At 42.6% G+C, this 18709-nt stretch overlaps 1 protein-coding gene across 4 annotated transcripts in view; it reads right to left on the bottom strand.

Annotated features, from left to right (window-relative positions):
* The window catches only part of FAM171A1 (family with sequence similarity 171 member A1), a 147613-nt gene that overhangs the window by 12082 nt on the left and 116822 nt on the right, over positions 1 to 18709 (bottom strand). For all 4 annotated transcript variants that reach the window (XR_014242618.1, XM_082385363.1, XM_082385362.1 and 1 more), the window contains one exon: positions 16800 to 16976. Coding sequence is in view for 3 of the 4 variants with exons in the window: in XM_082385363.1 (XP_082241489.1) it covers positions 16800 to 16976 (177 nt within the window). In the remaining variant the exon portion in view is untranslated. The remainder of the gene's footprint in view (positions 1 to 16799; positions 16977 to 18709) is intronic.

Here is an 18709-nt window from a genome sequence, read left to right on the forward strand (position 1 = left end):
AAGTTGAATATAATTTTGATGTTTTTCATGATAATTCAGGGTCATGATTATGATCAACTGATGCTGGTCCTAAAATACTGACGTCCTTAGGTCCCTACTGAGGAACGAAGTTGTTTGCTCTTATGCTAAATACTCCCACCCACAGCTGTGCTTTTTTCTTCCCTCCTCCCCCCACCTCCTCCCCCCTTCTCTCCCCCACCCTTCCTATACACTGTTATCAGCGGTTCTGTTATCAGCTCTGCTTCCTCACCACCAACGACCCCCAACTCCCCACCAGAGGCATCTACTACTGGGGACTAGATAACCCACCTGCAAAGACTGCACCTAGAATAAAGTCCACAGGCAGCCACATGAGAGACAAATCCAGACGTGGAACAGAGATATGCTAAATTCAAGTTTCTTCAACACACATCCTCAGATAGGTTTTTGTCTGAATTCTTATTCTCTAGAGTGAAACCCTGCACAATGGAAAGATTTTCCAAGGAGAAATACTTGGTTGAAAAACCGTCCTCATCTTTTTTTAATTATTATTTTTTTAAAGATTTATTATTTATTTATTTTATTTTATTTATTTTTGGCTGCCTTGGGTCTTAGTTGCAGCACGCGAGATCTTTGTTGAGGCATGCAGGATCTTTTGTTGTGGCGCGGGATTCTCTGTAGTTGTGGCGTGCAGGTTTTCTCTTCTCTAGCTGTAGTGCGCAGGCACCAGGGCGTGTGGGCCCTGTAGTCTGCGGCACGTAGGCTCTCTAGTTGAGGCTCTTGAGCTCAGTAGTTGTGGCACGTGGGCTTAGTTGCCACGCAGCATGTGGGATCTTAGTTCCCTAACCAGGGATCGAACCCACGTCCCCTGCATTGTAAGGCGGATTCTTTACCACTGGACCACCAGGGAAGTCCCTGTCCTCATCTTTTGAAAGCGTGTTAGTTATGTATTCTGCTGGCAAGGTTCGTTGTGTGTATAAAGCACCACAAGATCTTAACTTGGAAGCTACATTTAACTGCAATGATTATTACACACAATAATTGACAGGCTGAAAACAGACATGCCTTATGCTCGTCTGTAAGATCTGATGGGGTCTCTTAGCGATCACCAAGGGTGCCATTTTCTTGCTTGGTTACCAAGCAGGAATGAAAGCAGCTTTTATTTGCAAAATATAAAGACCATTGAGTTCAAAATTTAAACAAATGACTATTGAGAGGGAAAAGAACTCTAAAATATGAAAAAGCGCCAAAAATATAATGTCTAATTAGAATACGACTCATACGGTTCAGATTTGCCTTGCTTTTTCTGCCTGGCTCACTTATTCTGCCCAGAAGCCCCTATTTTATCAGCTGCACGAGCTCATCTCAGCATTTGGTAACAAGCAGAAAAACCCTGTTAGGATGAGTACTACTGATTTAGAAAGGGAAAACTCTAAGTGAAAACCTGCCCTTTTAACAGATTACACATTGAAGCTGGCATCCTGCACCTTGGCCAATATACAGAGAAAGAAGTCATTGCTCTTATACTGGGACTTGTGACCATGTCACACCTCAGGACACCGGGCAGATAAAAGTCCAGTACGATCAAGGGCCGAATGAGTGCATGGACGACTTGCCCGGCCTAAGATAACCCCGCATGTGAATCCCAGCTTTGCCACTTTCCAGCTGTGTGACCCGAGGACACGTGAGGATGGCCCAGCTGGGGGATGGAAGGTCCCTCGTGGCTGCTTCACACTTCCTTTGTCACATAAATAAATGGTCTCATCATTTAAGCACTTGTAGTTGGGGATTCTACTACCCTGTGCAGCTAACATATTCTAACTGATGTATTTTTCCTGAAAGAGGCTGCAGTGAGTTCTACTAGGTCTGTACGCTGGGACATGAAGAAATGTCACAGCCGTGCAGAAAACCCATCTCAAAAAAGTTCTGTTGATTAAAAGGTGAATATTCACTCTGTGAAATAGAGCCATTTCTATTCCTACGACTTAATTGTTCACTGTGAACTATTTGGGAACGTTCATGGCGAGAGGCGAGACATATATACATGACACACGCATGAATTTGGACAGTAGGAACCTCTGCTGTCCTGCCCTTCAGCTGTTGGTTTTGGCCAACGACTGTCTCCTCGCTTGGGCTGTGGTGACTCTTGCTGAATAATCAGGATGGCGTGGGCATTAGCTCATTTGAGGGCAGTCCTCTTAAGAGGTATGTACCGCTCAGATCCACAGTGAATGGTTATTACTATTATTGCTACTTATAGTCATAGGGGTTCCCCAGCTTCCCGAATATGCTGGATTTCTCTAGAAACCAGCATAGACTTATTTCCCAGGATTTCCATCTGCATTATCTTAAGCTATAACCTCTACTATATTTTTCTACCAGATGTACGATTAGCAGTGTCGAGGTCTGAGTCTCTTTTATCACATGCTTTAACAAAACTTTAGTGGGATGAGATCACCCAGAAAATCAGAAAAGTCCATCAGCCCTGAAGTCACATTCATCAGTAGAGCAGAAACAGCGACAGTGTCTATTTTTATGACATTGTGGAGTAGCCTTCTTTTTTTCCCAAATTAAAGTCTATGCCTTTGAATAGCTATGTTCCCTTTTTTGTAATTATTTTTCTATGAAGTCTGTGAGGAGGATACATTCCTTGTTAATTACACTGCAAAGTGTTTACCTGGTGGTCAATTACCTAACCATGCTTGTTGAAAGCAATGGAACTGAAGAGTGAAAGTCCTGTACAGATGGTTGCATTCCTGTAGCTTCCGGCAAGTACATTTCAGGACCGGTTTAAACAAGAATAAAATTAAGGGCAACTCACTATAACCAATGACCTTCTGTTCAAAGCATAAAATCACAGATATAATCAATTATTAGAAATTAAAACAAGAAATGCATCTGTATTCAGCTACAACATGTTCCCTGGGCATTTTTAGGGTAAATTTTGAGGAATGGATTCTTAAAAATAAATTTAATCTAAGTGACTGATTTTTTTTTTTTTTTTCCCTTTCAGCTTTAGCTGAGCGATCACAAGACTTACTGAAACAAATTTTAGGACAGGGCAGTAATGGGAAACCCTAACGCTTCTGGCAGAGCTAGAGAAAGCTTATGCCTTAAATAGGTAGCCAGAAGTATCAGCATGCATAATAGCATTAGTAAAATTTAATGAGAGAATTTTGAATTTACAATAGGTATATATAAATTTCCAGAAGGCAGCATCAGAGTGCAGGCTAATTAAGTCCATATGGAGAGGAATTTTGTTCATTACCCACTAAATCCAACATCCATCTTGCAGTTACATGTCAGATGGGACTGGGTGGGGGACCCAGGCCAGGGTTCTGGGAGGCACAGCCACAAATCCCCAGCATTTAGAAAACTTGCTCAAAACAAAGGGTGGCAGAACAGAGAAGGCAACAAACATCTGGGCGGAGGCAGTAAGGTGCTCTCCACCAGTGCTTATGCAAGAGCTTGTTACAGTGGAGGTCTTGTCAAAATGCACATGCTGATTCAGTGGGTCTGGAGCAAAGCGTGAGATTCTGCAGTTCGAACAATCTCCCCGTCCGCAGACCGCTCTTTGAGTAGCAAAGCTCTAGATGGTTTGTACTTTCGTGGCGTGTGGCGACCCTTTCAGAAAACCCTAAGGCCGTTTCCCACAATGTTGCCGGGGTACATCAACTGGGTGGCCAGTACTTGAAGCAACTTCAGAAATATTTCTAATATATTCCAGAAATAATCTAGTCACTTGTCAGATTACCGACGGGGAGCTGACAAACACTTATCTGAGTTTGTTCCAGATGCTTGAAGGGGCAGTGCCTCTCAGTGACCTGGCTGCTGCGGTTGTGGACAAATTGGTTCCAAGCTTAAGACCTTTGCGTTGACCATTTTTTTTCTGCCCAGAATGTGCTGCCCCCAAGACGTTCCCATGTTAGACTCAGAGGTATCTTTGGGATCTCAGCTCAAATATCACTCCTCCATAGGCTGTGACCAGCCAATCATTCTCCCTGACATCACCCTGCTTACCTGTCTTACAGCACTCATGCCAATGAAGTAATAAACTGGTGCATTGTCTGTCTCCTCCGTTTAGAACAAAGACTTCATAATTACAGGGACCTTCCCTGACTTGTTTTGTCATTGCTTTATCCCAAGAGCCTAGGAGAGAGTAAAATCTGGCACAAAGAAGATGTTCACTATCTATCTGCTGTAATGAATGAATTGTTCAATTTTTAAAAAAGAGAAGCCAAGAACAGAATTCCTCAGGAAATCTTTCAATATTTAAATGTTGACAGTAAGTTAAAACACAACAAACAAATAAATGCCCCTAAATCAACTGTATGGGCCAAACAAAGCATCTCAGAATGGATTGTTTTGTATCCCCAGATCCAGTCCATCATTCTATTAAGCCACATTAAGTCTTGGCATAGAAGCAGGAATGCACCAAAATCGGAGATTCTAGAACAGGAAGAGGATTTGAAGTCTGAAGGAAATCATGTTTTGCATTTCCCCTTCTCCATTCCCAGCATACTGTACCTGTGTGCCAGGTACTTCCCTGTGCTGAATTTCGGTTTCTTTCTGATTAAGAAAGAATGTAGTCCCCCATCCTCTAGGGTTGCTTTGAGCATAGTGATGAAAAATGTTGGTTTATGGTCATACCTGTTTTGCTAATGAATAAGCTCAGCTGAGAATGAGTAGACAAAAAAATGCTTTCCCCAAACAGTCCTATTTTTCTTCCCCTTCAATATAGGCGTATTTCAAACTGCCCACCATGTGACATGGCGGAGCTGCCGTGTACAACTCCACTACGGGTCATAATGAGAGCCAGCAAGCACGCTTCTGCAGAAACCTCTAACGCAGCACATTCTATGTGGGCTGGGTTGGTTCGATGTGTTTGTTCTGTGTATGCATGTGCATGTGTGTTCATGCAAATAATTTTAAAGGGGTGATTCAAGAGAAGGGGTAAAAAGAACCACGATATTAAGAACTTAATACATGCCTGGCAATGCGCTAGGTGCTTTATGTACATTATCTCAAGTCAAATTAAAAGGCAACACCTATTCTGAACTTTGAGTCATTTAGAAATAGGGAGACAGCAATGACATTCAAAATATGGGACAACTAGTAGAACAAGAGTACCAACCAATTAGACTGGAGGTCCAGGCATACCAGCTACAAAGCAGCCTTGGCTGAGACTGGAAATTCAATTTAAAGACACTAAGACTTCACTGTACTTGTCTGTCTTCCTTATATCACGCTTTACCCAAAATGCACAAACTACATATGGGCTGAATAAGGGCAGTGATGATTATAATAATGGCTAACATTTATAGAGCACTTTACCCAGTGCCAGGTACCGTTGTAAGGGCTCTCCATTCTCGACAGTTCTATGAGATGGGGATGATAGCTATTATTATGCCCATTTTATAGGTGAGAAAACTGAGGCCCTGAGAGGCTAAAGGACTTGCTCAAGATCCAGAGGAGCCATTGTTCATGTCCAAGCTGTCTCAGTTGCTGGGCTACAGGCTGCCTGTGTTCTATATACTCCTGCCAAATCCTGTACAACCAGTGCAATATTCAAATCAAAAATAATTTTACCTTTTAATTACCCATTCCAGTGGAGATCACTGAAAACAGAAGACATTTATAAAATATTTGGTTTTAAAATAAATGATGGCAGCTTTGCCTTCCTAGTTATTTTTCACCCAGGCTGATCTTAGAACGAGCATGTTAGATGCAGTGCTTAAAATCCAGGCCACGTGGTAGCAAAGCAAGGCAGCTCTGAGGCTTCTAGGTGATGGGAAAGTCACTGGAGGATACACACTTGCCACAGATAATCCGCAAAGTGAATACTCCGTAAGTGATAATTAAGGGCTGACTATAACATGAGACATTTTCTTTTAGGAGGAACATATGGATCTATACACTCTAAGGCCACAAAGCGGGCTACCATCATTTGTTAAGCTTTCCAAAAACTGTTTCTGTTCAACTCAAGCATGGGAAGTTCTCATTCTATATAAAAGGACCCTTTAGAAAAATTAAGTCTCTAAGAATAGGGTTTCAAAACAAAAGTGGCCCTGAACCATGGCTACAATATACCTAATATGATGGTGTTGTTTTCTAAAAATTCTTTTTGTTGCTGTTGGGGCGTATGGCTACAAACACAAAAGGCTTAACAATTTTTAGGAATGGACTGATATTACGACAGTTGTTTTTTGAGTTGCTAGGCAACATCAGAAAACAAATGTCCATGTTCTGAGATCATTCTGCATTCGGTCTCCCCACGGACAGCCCACATGTTCCGTGGCCGGACTCCATTCCACTTGGTCAGCAGGAGTGGAATATCCCAACTGTGATGCTGATGGTCCGGAGTGGTCAAAAGACACCAATCTGTGTCTGAAAAACAGATCACAGTTTGTTGGCCACCTGGCAGTCAAGATCTGTGGCCAAAGTTTTTGCTGGACTGGTATCGTTTATCCAAATTAAGTCCTACCTTCAGGGTTCTTGTTGATTTGTTACATCACTTCTGTCAGCTTTCTTTGCAGGTACATTATCTTTTTCTCCAATCCTATATATCTAAGGGAAGCCCAATTCACTTTTATGGGCAATTTCAACATCTGGGAACATAGAGACTCTTCCTGAGAATTCTTTCTTTGTTTCTAACAAATCACCTTCATCCTCAGAAGACCCATTTCAGATCATCTTTCTTAAGGATATACTGACATTATACTTTGACAGGTAAGTCTGCTTCCTTCTTTGTTTGATTCCATTAACTATTGAGTCTGTTCTTTTTGAAAAAAAAAATTATAAAGATGATACACATGGTTCTAAAATTAACATCACACATGTAAATACATACTCAACTGCTAGAAACATGAACCCCCTTCTTTTGTTCTAACTTTTGCCCACCCGATGCACTACAGTTCATTCTTGTAATTCAATCACTACACCTCTGCATGGCAATATGTCACCTCCTATGTAAGATGCATGGCTCATGATATATAGAGAAAAAGACACACCAGTAATACTATTTTCATTTTCTTAAAGTGACAAACAGAACTTAGTGCTTTAAGAACTCCCATCCCTTTCTCCCCCCGAAAAACAATGAAATGGAAGAAAATCTTAGATCTGTATTTTAAATCAAGCTCCACCTTCAAGGGCAGGCTGGCCATGACTTACCTAAAAGGACTAGTTCAGTGAGCACAGCATCAGCCGTAATGCTCACCATCTACGCAGAGATGAATCCACTACAGGCCAATTACGAGCGGGTATTGCTGAGGGCCTGATACGTGTGCGCCATACGTGATAAGAAGCTGGTTCAGTAACCACCATTTCTATAGCAACGCACACCATCTGCAGGCTGCGTTCTGGGAAGGCAGTTAAAACTGGATCCTGCAATGTAGCTTCACTTGGAATCTGCTTTTATTTCTGTCACCTCATTAGAATGAGAGTCTTCAAGCCACATAACTTATTGTGAAACAGCAGAAACTTATTGCATAGAGAATCTTAAATCGTGATTTCTCTGCCACTCAAGGTCAGTCAGTCACTTTCAATTCAAACCACTGACCTGGTTTGCTTATTCATAAGTGACCATTCCCCAGGGCACCACCCAGGACATGGGACAGCCATCTGCTGTCCCAGTTACAGGCTAAAGAGAGTAAATGCCTGTGAAGCTGAGCTGACACACCACCTCTTACTGTCCAGAAAGCCTCAGCTAAGATGCATTCACCATGACCCACAAAACTGCATCTGCCAGACTAGGGGAGGAAAGCTGCTTCTTTCAAAGGTCGAACTGGCCCCTGAACATGACCGATAAGGTCACTTTATCCCATCCCCTCAGACACGCCTGGACACCCAGGCCCCAGGCACCGGCACTGTACAACTTTTCAAAAGAGAGAGCACCTTTAGAAGATCTAGGTTAAAGAAATCTGGTAATTCCTCAAAGGAAAAGACTTACACTCACTAAATAGAGGCCTCCCTTGCACCATAAATCAAGTGGCATTTTAACACGGTAGCTTCAGCAAAATCAGCATTGCCTGTAAATGCGGCAAAAGTTTCGATTCTAATATGTGCAAGTCAGGCTTCTTAAAAAAATATTTTTCTGAGAGTGCATACCATAATCAGCCAATTCATACCGTTGTAACACACGAAACAAAATCCAACTTCACTTATGTTCTAGGAGACTGTTAATCTATTAGGTCACCCTCGGATGAACACGTGGGTTAAAATATAGAGATGCTAATTATTATAATGGGAAATTCTTTGCCTGTCCCCCCCCCCACCCCGCAAAAAAAAGATAACTGTGGCCATTAAAAAGAAAGAAGAAGAAAACTGTGATAAATGATAGCACCAAATACTGATCCACTCTAATGGTGCTGGAGAGGGTGTGGAGAAAAGGGAACCCTCCTGCACTGCTGGTGGGAATGTAAATTGATACAGCCACTATGGAGAACAGTATGGAGGGTCCTCAAAAAACTAAAAATAGATAGAGTTGCCATATGATCCAGCAATCCCACTCCTGGGCGTATACCCTGAGAAAACCGTAATTCAGAAAGATACATGCACCCTATGTTCATTGCAGCACTATTCACAATAGCCAAGACATGGAAACAACCTAAATGTCCATCAACAGAGGGATGGATAAAGAAGATGTAGTGTGTATATATATATATATATATATATATATATATATATATATATATATATATATATATGTATGTATATATATATAAACACATATATGCGTGTGTGTATATATATACATACATACATATATACACACATACATACATATATACACACACACAATGGACTATTACTCAGCCATAAAAAAGAATGAAATAATGCCATTTGCAGCAACATGGTTGGACCCAGAGATTATCATACTAAGTGAAGAAAGCCAAACAGAGAAAGACAAATACCATATGATATCACAGATATGTGAAATCTAAAAAGAAAAAAGGAAGGGAGTACCTCTACATTTTTCTCATGAGTAAACTTTCAGTTATCCAGCAGTCAGGAATGAAAGTATTTGAGTTAGCATTAAAATGTGGATTTATTTTTCAAATAGAAGTCCCATGGAACTTAAAAAGAATTTCACTTTTCTTTAAGAGTTTGAAATCGTGCCCTATAACCAAGGTGTTATCACTGAGCATCAGCTGTCACTCGGGGCCAAATGCTGGAAGGTTGCCCGGATAACAGGACGTAGAGACTGTGGCTGAATCAGGCACGCTGTTCGGCCCTGTAGATGGAGAATATACTTGCATTTTAATACTAAGTGGTAAGAGCTTCCCTGTTGAATGCATCTTAGATCAGAGGGTCACAAACTTTTTCTGTAATAGTCCAGGTAGCAAATATTTTTCAGTTTGCGAGAACATACACTCTCTGTTGCAACTATTCATCTCTGCTGGTGTAGGAAAAACGTTCACAGACCACAAATGAACAAACAGGCATGGTTGGGTTCCCATGTTTTATTCCATTTGGGCTGCTGTAATAAAATAAACTGGGTGGCTTACGAGCAACAGAAATTCATTTCTCACAGTTCTGGAGGATGGGAAGTCCAAGATCAACGTGCCAGTTGATTCAGTGTCCAGACAGAGCCTGCATCGATTCATGGATGACGCCTTCTTGCTGTGTCCTCACATGTGGAAGGCGGGAGAAAGTTCTCTGGGGCCCCTGTTATAAGGGCACTAATCCCATTCAAGAGAGCTCCACCCTCATCACCTCATTAACTCCAAAGGCCCCACCTCCAAATACTATTGCTTTGGGGGTTAGGATGTCAACATACAAATTTTGTGGGGGTGGAATACAAACATTCAGTCCACAGCACCCAATAAAACTTTATTCAGGGATGCTTACTTTTCACCTAATTTTCATATGTCTTGAGATACTCTTCTTCTTTTGATTCTTTCTTCAAACATTTAAAAATGCAAAAACCAGACTTCCCTGGTGTTGCAGTGGTTAAGAATCTGCCTGCCAACGCAGGGGGACACAGGTTTGATCCCTGGTCCAGGAAGATCCCACATGCCGTGGACCAACTAAGCCCGTGCGCCACAACTACTGAGCCTGCGCTCTAGAGCCCACAAGCCACAAATACTGAGCCCGCGTGCCACAACTACTGAAGCCCACATGCCTAGAGCCCATGCTCCACAACAAGAGAAGCCACCACAATGAGAAGCCCGCACACCGCAACGAAGAGTAGCTCCCGCTCACGCAACTAAAGGAAGCCCGCGCACAGCAACGAAGACCCAATGCAGCCATAAATCAATCAATCAATCAATAAAAATATATAAAATAAATAAATAAAAATGTAAAAACCATTCTTAGCTTTCAGGCCATAGCTTGGCGATACTTAATTAGACGAAAAATTCTTAATGGATTCACGAATTTCTATTTCTGGCTGTTAAACACTTTGAAATTGCAATTACTTTGATATACCTCAAAAGTAGATAATTAAAGTGTTAAACTGGTTAGAAGTGATTATCATATTTGACTTAATCATAAATAGCAGATAATTAGTAAATAGTGCTATGTGCTTAAGATGTGTTCCTGTTTTGTTTTCTGATCTTATAATACACTCTTGGAACTTTTCATTTAACTACAATAATTTAATTTCTACCTAAATAATGATATTACTGATTACACATAATAGAAAACCCCTTATGAAATATGTAGGCTTCTACTGAGTTTAGTGAGTTAAAGAACATATGGTTTCTTTGAAATGTCCATCCAATCTTAAAGTTTTCAGAAAACATATTTTAATTCATTTGATCATTTTTGAATGACTATCCAAATGTTGGCTTTTCTCTGCACACATACAATCTGTTAGAGCCAAGAATTTGGCAGTTACATTTTTCACTGTAGATGCTAAGTTAAAAAGACCATTTAAGTGGGAAGAGATCAGCGACACAATGGAGATTCTCAAGGACAAAAGGAATAATGCCATGGGGATTATTTCCAAAGAGGAAGTAGAGAATTGGATAACTTGTATTTCAGAGGCTTTATAACAATGCACATTTCTTTGTTTTCACTGACTTCTATAGTGTATTAATTTCCTTTTGCTCCTGTAATAAATTACCACAAACTTAGGGGCTTAAAACAACACGAATTTATTCCATTATTGCTCTAGAGGTCAGAAGTCTGAAATCAGTTTCACTGGGCTAAAGTCAGGGTATCAGTAGGGCTGGTTCTTTCTGGAGACTCTGAATGAAGAATCCATTTCTGTGCCTTTTTCAGCTTCTCACGGCTGCCTCTGTTTCTTCGCTTGTGGCCCCTTCCTCCATTTTCAAAGTGCATCCCTCCAATTTCTGCTTCCGTCATTCCATTGCCATCTCCTCTGATTCTGATTCCTCCTGCATCCCGCTTATACAGACCGTTGTGATTACAGTGGGCCCACGAGGATAATCCGGGAGAATTTCCCCATCTCAAGATTCATAACTGAATCACATCTGCAAAGTCCCTCTACCATATAAGGTCATATTCACAGGGTCCAGGGATTAGGATGTGGAGATATTCAGGGGGGGCATTATTCAGTCTGCCATAGATATCAAAAAAAATTTTTTTTAATATAAACTTTTGTTGTTTGTGAGCTGTATACAAAATAAACCAATGAGTGCAAGGATGCTGCGTCTCTAGACCTGGGCCATATTGTTATGACACGTCTGTGTGTGGCTCTCCAGTGAAAGCATCACTGTATCAGGAACACAACCTTTTATACCCCAGCCTTATTTATCTATATTCAACTATATACATTCAAAAATGAAGAGGCAGGAAGGAGTAGAATCATAGCAGGAGGGGTGGAAGCTCTAGGATGGAGAAAATCCAATATAACTGCTCTCTCTCTAGACAGGTGCTCAAAGCCCCGTTCTTTCATTAAACATATATATATATATATATATATATATATATATACACAGATATGTAAAGGTAAATTCTGTGTATAGAGTCATCTTTTTTTTTTATTGGAGTATAATTTTTTACAATGTTGTGTTAGTTTCCGCTGTACAATGAAGTGAATCAGCTATGTGTATACATCTATCCCCTCCCTCTTGGACCTCTCTCCCACCCCCTCCCCCCATTCCACCCATCTAGGTCATCACAGAGCATGGAGCTGAGCTTCCTGTGTTTTATAACATGTTCCCACTGGCTATCTATCTTAACGCATGGTAGTGTATATATGTCAATCCTCCTCTCCCAGTTCGTTCCACCCTCCCTTCCCCCACTGTGTCCACATGTCTATTCTCTAAGTACCAGTGTTACATTGTAATATCTTAAACCGCCTTGAATCTTAAAACACCTAAAAGCTCCCCATCTGATTCAATCATTTGGCAAACATTTTGCTTAGATACCTAGCAAGTGCCAGGGACTGTCTGTGATCACGATGATTCAAAGATGAGGAAGACTCAGTGAGGACACAGAGAATAACTGAGACGCTGCAAGGCCGTGTCCTCACAGACTTCTAGTGCCACTGCTGAATGGACAACATGCTTGAGAGAAACCAAATTACCGTTCAGCGCGTGGAGAAAGGGATCTCAGAGGAGAGATCCTGCTCACGCAATGTGACAAGTAATGAGGGAGACCCAGGCACATCCAGGGAACGGCAAACGGTTTGGTGTGGGAGTGATGGAGGGTGTGCAGGGAACAGAGGCTGGGAGTGAGCTGGAGAGCTAGGCAGGGACCAGCTCTGCAGAGATCTGTGTGCCGTGCCAACGAGCGTGGACAGCCTCACGATGAGTACCCCTGAGATGTTCTCATGTGGGAAAGGGGCCTGTGCTTCTGAAAGACAACCCAAGTAGCAACCCAGAAGTCCTGGTGGAGGGAAGGAGAGAGGAAGACAGGCAGACAGCTGCAGGAATTGGCCAGAAAAGAGGGAAGAGTCTGCACCCAGACAGAGGTAACCAGAGAAGGAGAGGAGAAGGTAGGTTGGAGAAACGCTGATTTGACATCAACATGACCTTGCAAGGGACCAGACGTGGCCGCTGGTGGGGCAGGGAGGTGAAGCAAAAGAGTAAATGGGGGATAACTCTGGGGTTTCTACTTGGATGGTCTGGTAGATGGTACCCTTCACCAAGAGAGGAAACTCAGAAATGAACAGGGGTAGGGGTTGACGTGAAGCGAGTCAGTGGGTCCGTTTCAGGCATGTGAATCCGAGTTTCCTGTAGGACATCCAGAGTTGGAGGTCTAATAGACAGTCAGGAACACAGATCAGAGAGCAGACTTGGTTGCACGGGGTGGCTGTGGGAGTGTGAGAAGCAGGTGGGTGCCCCAGCGACGGCGTGTGAAGGAAGTCAGGCGCTGGGCGAGGGGCAGAGCCCATATGACAGGAGACGGGGACCCCGGGGACACTGAGTCACAGAGCCCAGGGAGGCGGGCCTTCCTTTCTAGAGAAAGGAAACCCTCCGATGCTGCAGAGATGTCCAAGGGGATGAGGAGGTCACCTGAGGCAGCTGCTGCTTCACTTCATGACTGTGGTTTCAGGAGAGCGGAAGGTAGAAGCGGGACTGCAGTGGGTCGAGAAGTGGAAGCAGCACATGGAGAACAGTCCTTCAGGAGATCTGGGCTAACGGGAATCTGGGAAAGTGGTTTGGAGGTCACAGGTCGAGAAACCCTTCTGCAGAGGAGGGGAGACCTTTGTTCACTGAATAAACTCTTTGGGTGTACCAGGTACCAGGCACTGAACTGAGCTTCTTACAAATATTAACTCATTTATTCCTTGGGGTGCTTAATTTGATGCGTCAACTTGGCTAGGTCACAGCACCCAGATATTTGATCAAACACACCTGGAGGTGGCTGTGAAGGTATTTTAAAGATGAGATTAACAATTAAATCAGTAGACTGAGTAGAGCAGATTACGCTTCCTGTAGGTGGGCCTCATCTAATCAGTTGAAGGCCTCAAGAAAAGGCTGACCTCCCCCAAGGAAGAGGAAATTCTGCCAGCACATGGCCCTTTGGATTCAAAGTGCAACATCAACTCTTCTCTGGGTCTCCAGTCTGCTGGGCCACTGCAGATTGTGAACTTGCCAGCCTCTTCAAGTGCATAAGCCAATACTGTAAAATAAATCTCTCTCTCTTTCTCTCTCTCTCACACACACACACACATCCTACTGGTTCTGTTTCTCTGGAGAACTCTGACTAATAAACATACTCTTCATAACAGCACTAGGTATTGATACTATTATTATCCCCATCTCACAGTTGAGCAAACTATGGCACAGAGAAGTTAAGCAACTTGGCCAGGGCCACACAGCTGGTGGCCAGCAGAGCTGGAATTCCCATCTATTGTGTCTCAGTGTTGCTGCTCTTAAGCACACGCTCTACTTCAGAGCACTGCCCCGGCATGTTGGGGCCCAACCTGGATGGACGACGGCGAGCGGAAGACTGGACAAGGGACGGAGAGCCTCGATCAGTGTGCGTCTTGTACAAGTGAGGAAGCAGGACAGGTGATTCGCCCAAGGTAGGCCTTAGAGTTTTCCAAGTGGCAGATCCAGGGTTTCAGGAGGCCAAATGCAAGCTTTCCCCTCTCCTTCCTACTTTCTTTCCCTGCTTTGTTATCCACGTCCTTTCCTCCCTTCAGAATTCCTGTCTTCCCCAGGGGTTCCCTCAAGTCCCTTTCTCCTGGGAGCCCAGGGCTCCTTACATCCTGATCAGGACCATGTGCCTCTAGAAGTCACCAAGCCGTGGAGAACACACGCCAATGACAAAGTGCCCACATGACCCAGAGCCACATGTCCACGCGGCAGCACGATCCTTCTAACAACATCAAGCTCGGTGCATCTGGTAAAGCCAATGAATTCCACACAAATAATTATGTGGTCTGTTAGTAACTGGAAAACAAAACAAAACAAACCTCAACTCCCCCCAAACTCCAGAAAGCCCACCAAGCATTTATTTCCAAATATAAATTCCTAGAACTAGAATTTGACTACTCAAGGAATTAGGTGTCTTTGAAAATACATTTGATACCAAAAATCCCCCAAGAATTTTTTTATGCGTGGTCTAACAGTTTAAAACTCTGAATGGGGTTATTTGAAAACCGGTCTTTTCAAGTTTGACTTTCACGGGATTCAGAACCAACAGGGTATAGGGACCAATGTGCTGTCCAAACCCGAAACACAAGCACGTACTTCTTCCCACATTCTTACTACGAATGTCAACTGTAAAACCTCCTGGAGGAAAATTTGGAAATATGTATTAAAAGCTTTAGAATTTTGTACTTTTTGAAGTCAGCAATTCCACTTCTTCTAAAATTTTATCCTAAGGAAACAATCATGGCCATGTATAAAGATTTTGCTACAAAGATATTTATCACAGCGTTGATAAGAAGAGTAATTTTTTTCTAACTCAGGGGATTGAGCAACTGAATTATGACATAAATATATAAGGGAATACCATGCAATCTTAATATTGACATTGCAGAATAACAGTTGCTATGGAATACTAATGCTAGAGAGAGATGTTCATGACATACAAATGGTTTTTAAAGGCAAGTTATAAAACAGTACATAGCATATGTACCCTTTCTGTTAAATGTTTATTTTTGGGACACAGTCTCTAAGGGGGCCCAATGACCCCCCACTCCTGGTGTTCACACACCTGTGTGGTCCACCCCATACTGTACCAGCATCTGGCTCTGCGACCACCAGCATATGGAAAGAAGGGAGCGGAGGCCACTTTGACCTTAGGTGATAAAAGACGGTGACTTCCATTTTGCCCACGTGTGCTTTTGTACTTTTTGTTTATTTGTAAATTTCTCTTGGGTCACTTGCTCTATTGGAAGCAAACTGTCGCGCTGTGAGTGGCCCTGTCGGGATGCCCACGTGGCAAGGCACTGAAGCCTCTGGGCATCAGCCAGTGAGAAGCTGGGGCCTGAAAGCGTGCGTGCAGCCCCTGTTGAACCCTGAGACGAGCTGGTTGACAGTCTGACTGCAACTTTCTAGGAACCCTGACCCAGAGCCACCCAGCTAGGCTGTGCCCGGGTTCCTGACCCTCCAAAACTGTGAGACAACAGATGTTCACTGTTGTTGAAAGCTACGGGTTTTAGGGCCATCTGTTACGCAGCAAAAGATAACTAATACATACATCCATAGTGCAATGGCTGGAAGGAAATACAGGCTCACTTTGGAGATACTGTGGGTTCGGTTCCAGACCTGCTGCGATATATCAAACATCGCAATAAAGCAAGTCACGTGAATTTTTCATTTCCCAGTGCATTAAAAATTATGTTACACTATACTGTAGTCAATTAAGTATGCAATAGCATTATGCCTAAAAAACCAATGTACATATTTTAACTAAAAAATACTTTACTGCTAAAAAATGCTCACCATCATCTGACAACACAGGGTTGCCACAAATATTCAATTTGTATAAAATGCAGTATCTGCGAAGTGCAATAAAGCAAAGTGCAACAGAACGAGGTCTGCCTGTAATCCAAAATACTGTTAGTGGGTTTCTCTACATGTGGGATCATGGGTAATTTTTCTTTTCTTTTTTTTTTTTTGTACACTATTGGCAATGTTTTTTTCTTTTTTCAGAACACAGGACCAAGAGAGATCATGTGACCATCTAAAGACTAAGAGGATAAAGGTTAGGAGAGCCAATTTAGTTCTAATAACCTTTAAAGATTCTTTTCAAGCAAATTAGCTTAAATGTGAAAAAAGCCCCAACTCCAAAGAGCGTGTAAGACTTACCCACTAGAAACCATGCAATGACTATGAGCAAACGCATTCAATAATTTCAAGGAAAAGGAACTTGCACAGGCTTCTTAAAAGGGAAATCAAACTGTAATGAAGTTATCTGTTAGCCGATCGCTGGCACGGGAGCTTGCTTACCTAGCTTTTGGTCAAACCGCCACGCTGTGACATAGGCATTGTGCCTCAGACTGCTCTGTGTGGCCAGGGGCACGGTGACATAAATGGGGCCATCCACCAGCACCGGCGTTCCGTCATTGCTGAGCAAGTGGACGCTGATGGCTGTGACGGGGGTCAGGTCGTACCTGGTGCCGTTTCCTGGAAGCAAGAGACATTCTCCATCACATGCACACACAGGACTTACATGGGGCTGCAGAAACTGTTCACAGAGAAATATCATAGCTACCATCTACTGAGGAGTGGGCCTCCTATAAGCCAGGGACTCTATTCAGCATCTTACACACGGAATCCTCACCACGACATTCTAAGGTAGGTAAAATTCCCATCTTACACATAAACAAGCTGAGGCTCAGAGAGGGTAGTAATGAGAGCTGGTCTTCGGATATAGGCTAGTTTGAATCTGCAAACCTGATCCAAGCTTGGGTTTGCAGATTCTAACCACTGTGCTGTGCTTTCAAAAAGGGCCTCAAGGGACTTCCCTGGTGGTCCAGTGGTTAAGACTCTGAACTCCCAATGCAGGAGGCGCGGGTTCGATCCCTGGTCGGGGGACTAAGATCCCACATGCCGCGCCCCTCCCCCCAAAAACAAGGGCCTCAAAAGAGAAGGGATTGTCTATAATGGGAGAAGAGGTGTGTGTGGAAATCCCTGAAATCAACTTCCATACAAAGTGAGCACTGCACACATGTTAATTACTCGGCCATAATTCCACCATACTGGAACCAAATGATTTAAATCAGAGACTGCTGAAAACAGAAAAGGAGTGAATTTCTTCAAGGAGTACTTCAAAATATTAACTTAGTGCTACTGAAAGTACACTACTGACAACTTGGACTTGAAATATTTATGAGTTATTTTGGTTGCCGTTGTTATTTTGATCTGTTTAAAAGGAATTTAATATACCAATTATTTTGCATTAGAGGCCTTTTATCCAAGCCAATCCTTTAATGACTGTCTACAGATAAACTGGGGAATGCTTATGAGAGCAATATTATATTTATACAGTTAAGCGGTCCATTTGAGAAGAATTTTTCTCCAGTGAAATATAATATATCATACAAAATGTATTCAGTCATAATTTAAAATCTTCCCTTGAACACGATGAAAACACACTGATAGAAAAATTTAAGCTACATTAGAAACACCATTTATAGGATTTCTTAGTAAGCTACTTATATACTTACCTACCGATCAACGAACTACCCAAGCTAATGCAAACCTCCAATGAGGACTAAATTTAAACATTTAAAACAAATCTGGTGAATTTTAGAGTTTGAACAACCAGTGAGAGCTAAACCCTTTGTAGAGCAATCTCTATACGGCTAATGTTAGCACTATCTTTTATGATTCATACCCATCTCTGTTTTCCAGTGAAGGGCAAGGCATGGAAATGAGGATTTCATCAAAAGGTCCACGTTGGAAGCATAGATTCAAGTTCTGAAATCTTTTTATCCTGGCCATTTCATTTTAGGGTGAAGAAAAACCAAAACCCAGAATTTACCATCTTTCTGGTCAAACTATCTTGTGGATGGAGGACCTAAATGTGTCCATTGCCCAAAGGCAACACAGAAGCAAAGGCGGGTCTCCAATGTACCTCTCTAGGCTCTGTTAGACTCTCTAAGTGAGACAGGACTTAAAACAAAGCGAGATTAAGTAACTTACTAGACTTTACATAAACAATTTAAAGATAATGTTTTCAATCAGGAGGCACTGCTTCTTTCATCAAACCTGAGGCAGGAAGTCTGGCCGGGGAAGCAGCAGGTAGAGCAGAAAGGTACCCCAGACTCATCATCCTTTCGCCCCACTTAACACTGCCTCTTGATTCCCAGAAATGGCATCCCCATTGTCCCCCCTCATCCCCTTTCGAGACTTCC

This window comes from Balaenoptera borealis (assembly GCF_965194805.1).
Source record: "Balaenoptera borealis genome assembly, chromosome: 3".
In the NCBI taxonomy this organism is placed as follows: Eukaryota; Metazoa; Chordata; class Mammalia; order Artiodactyla; family Balaenopteridae; genus Balaenoptera; species Balaenoptera borealis.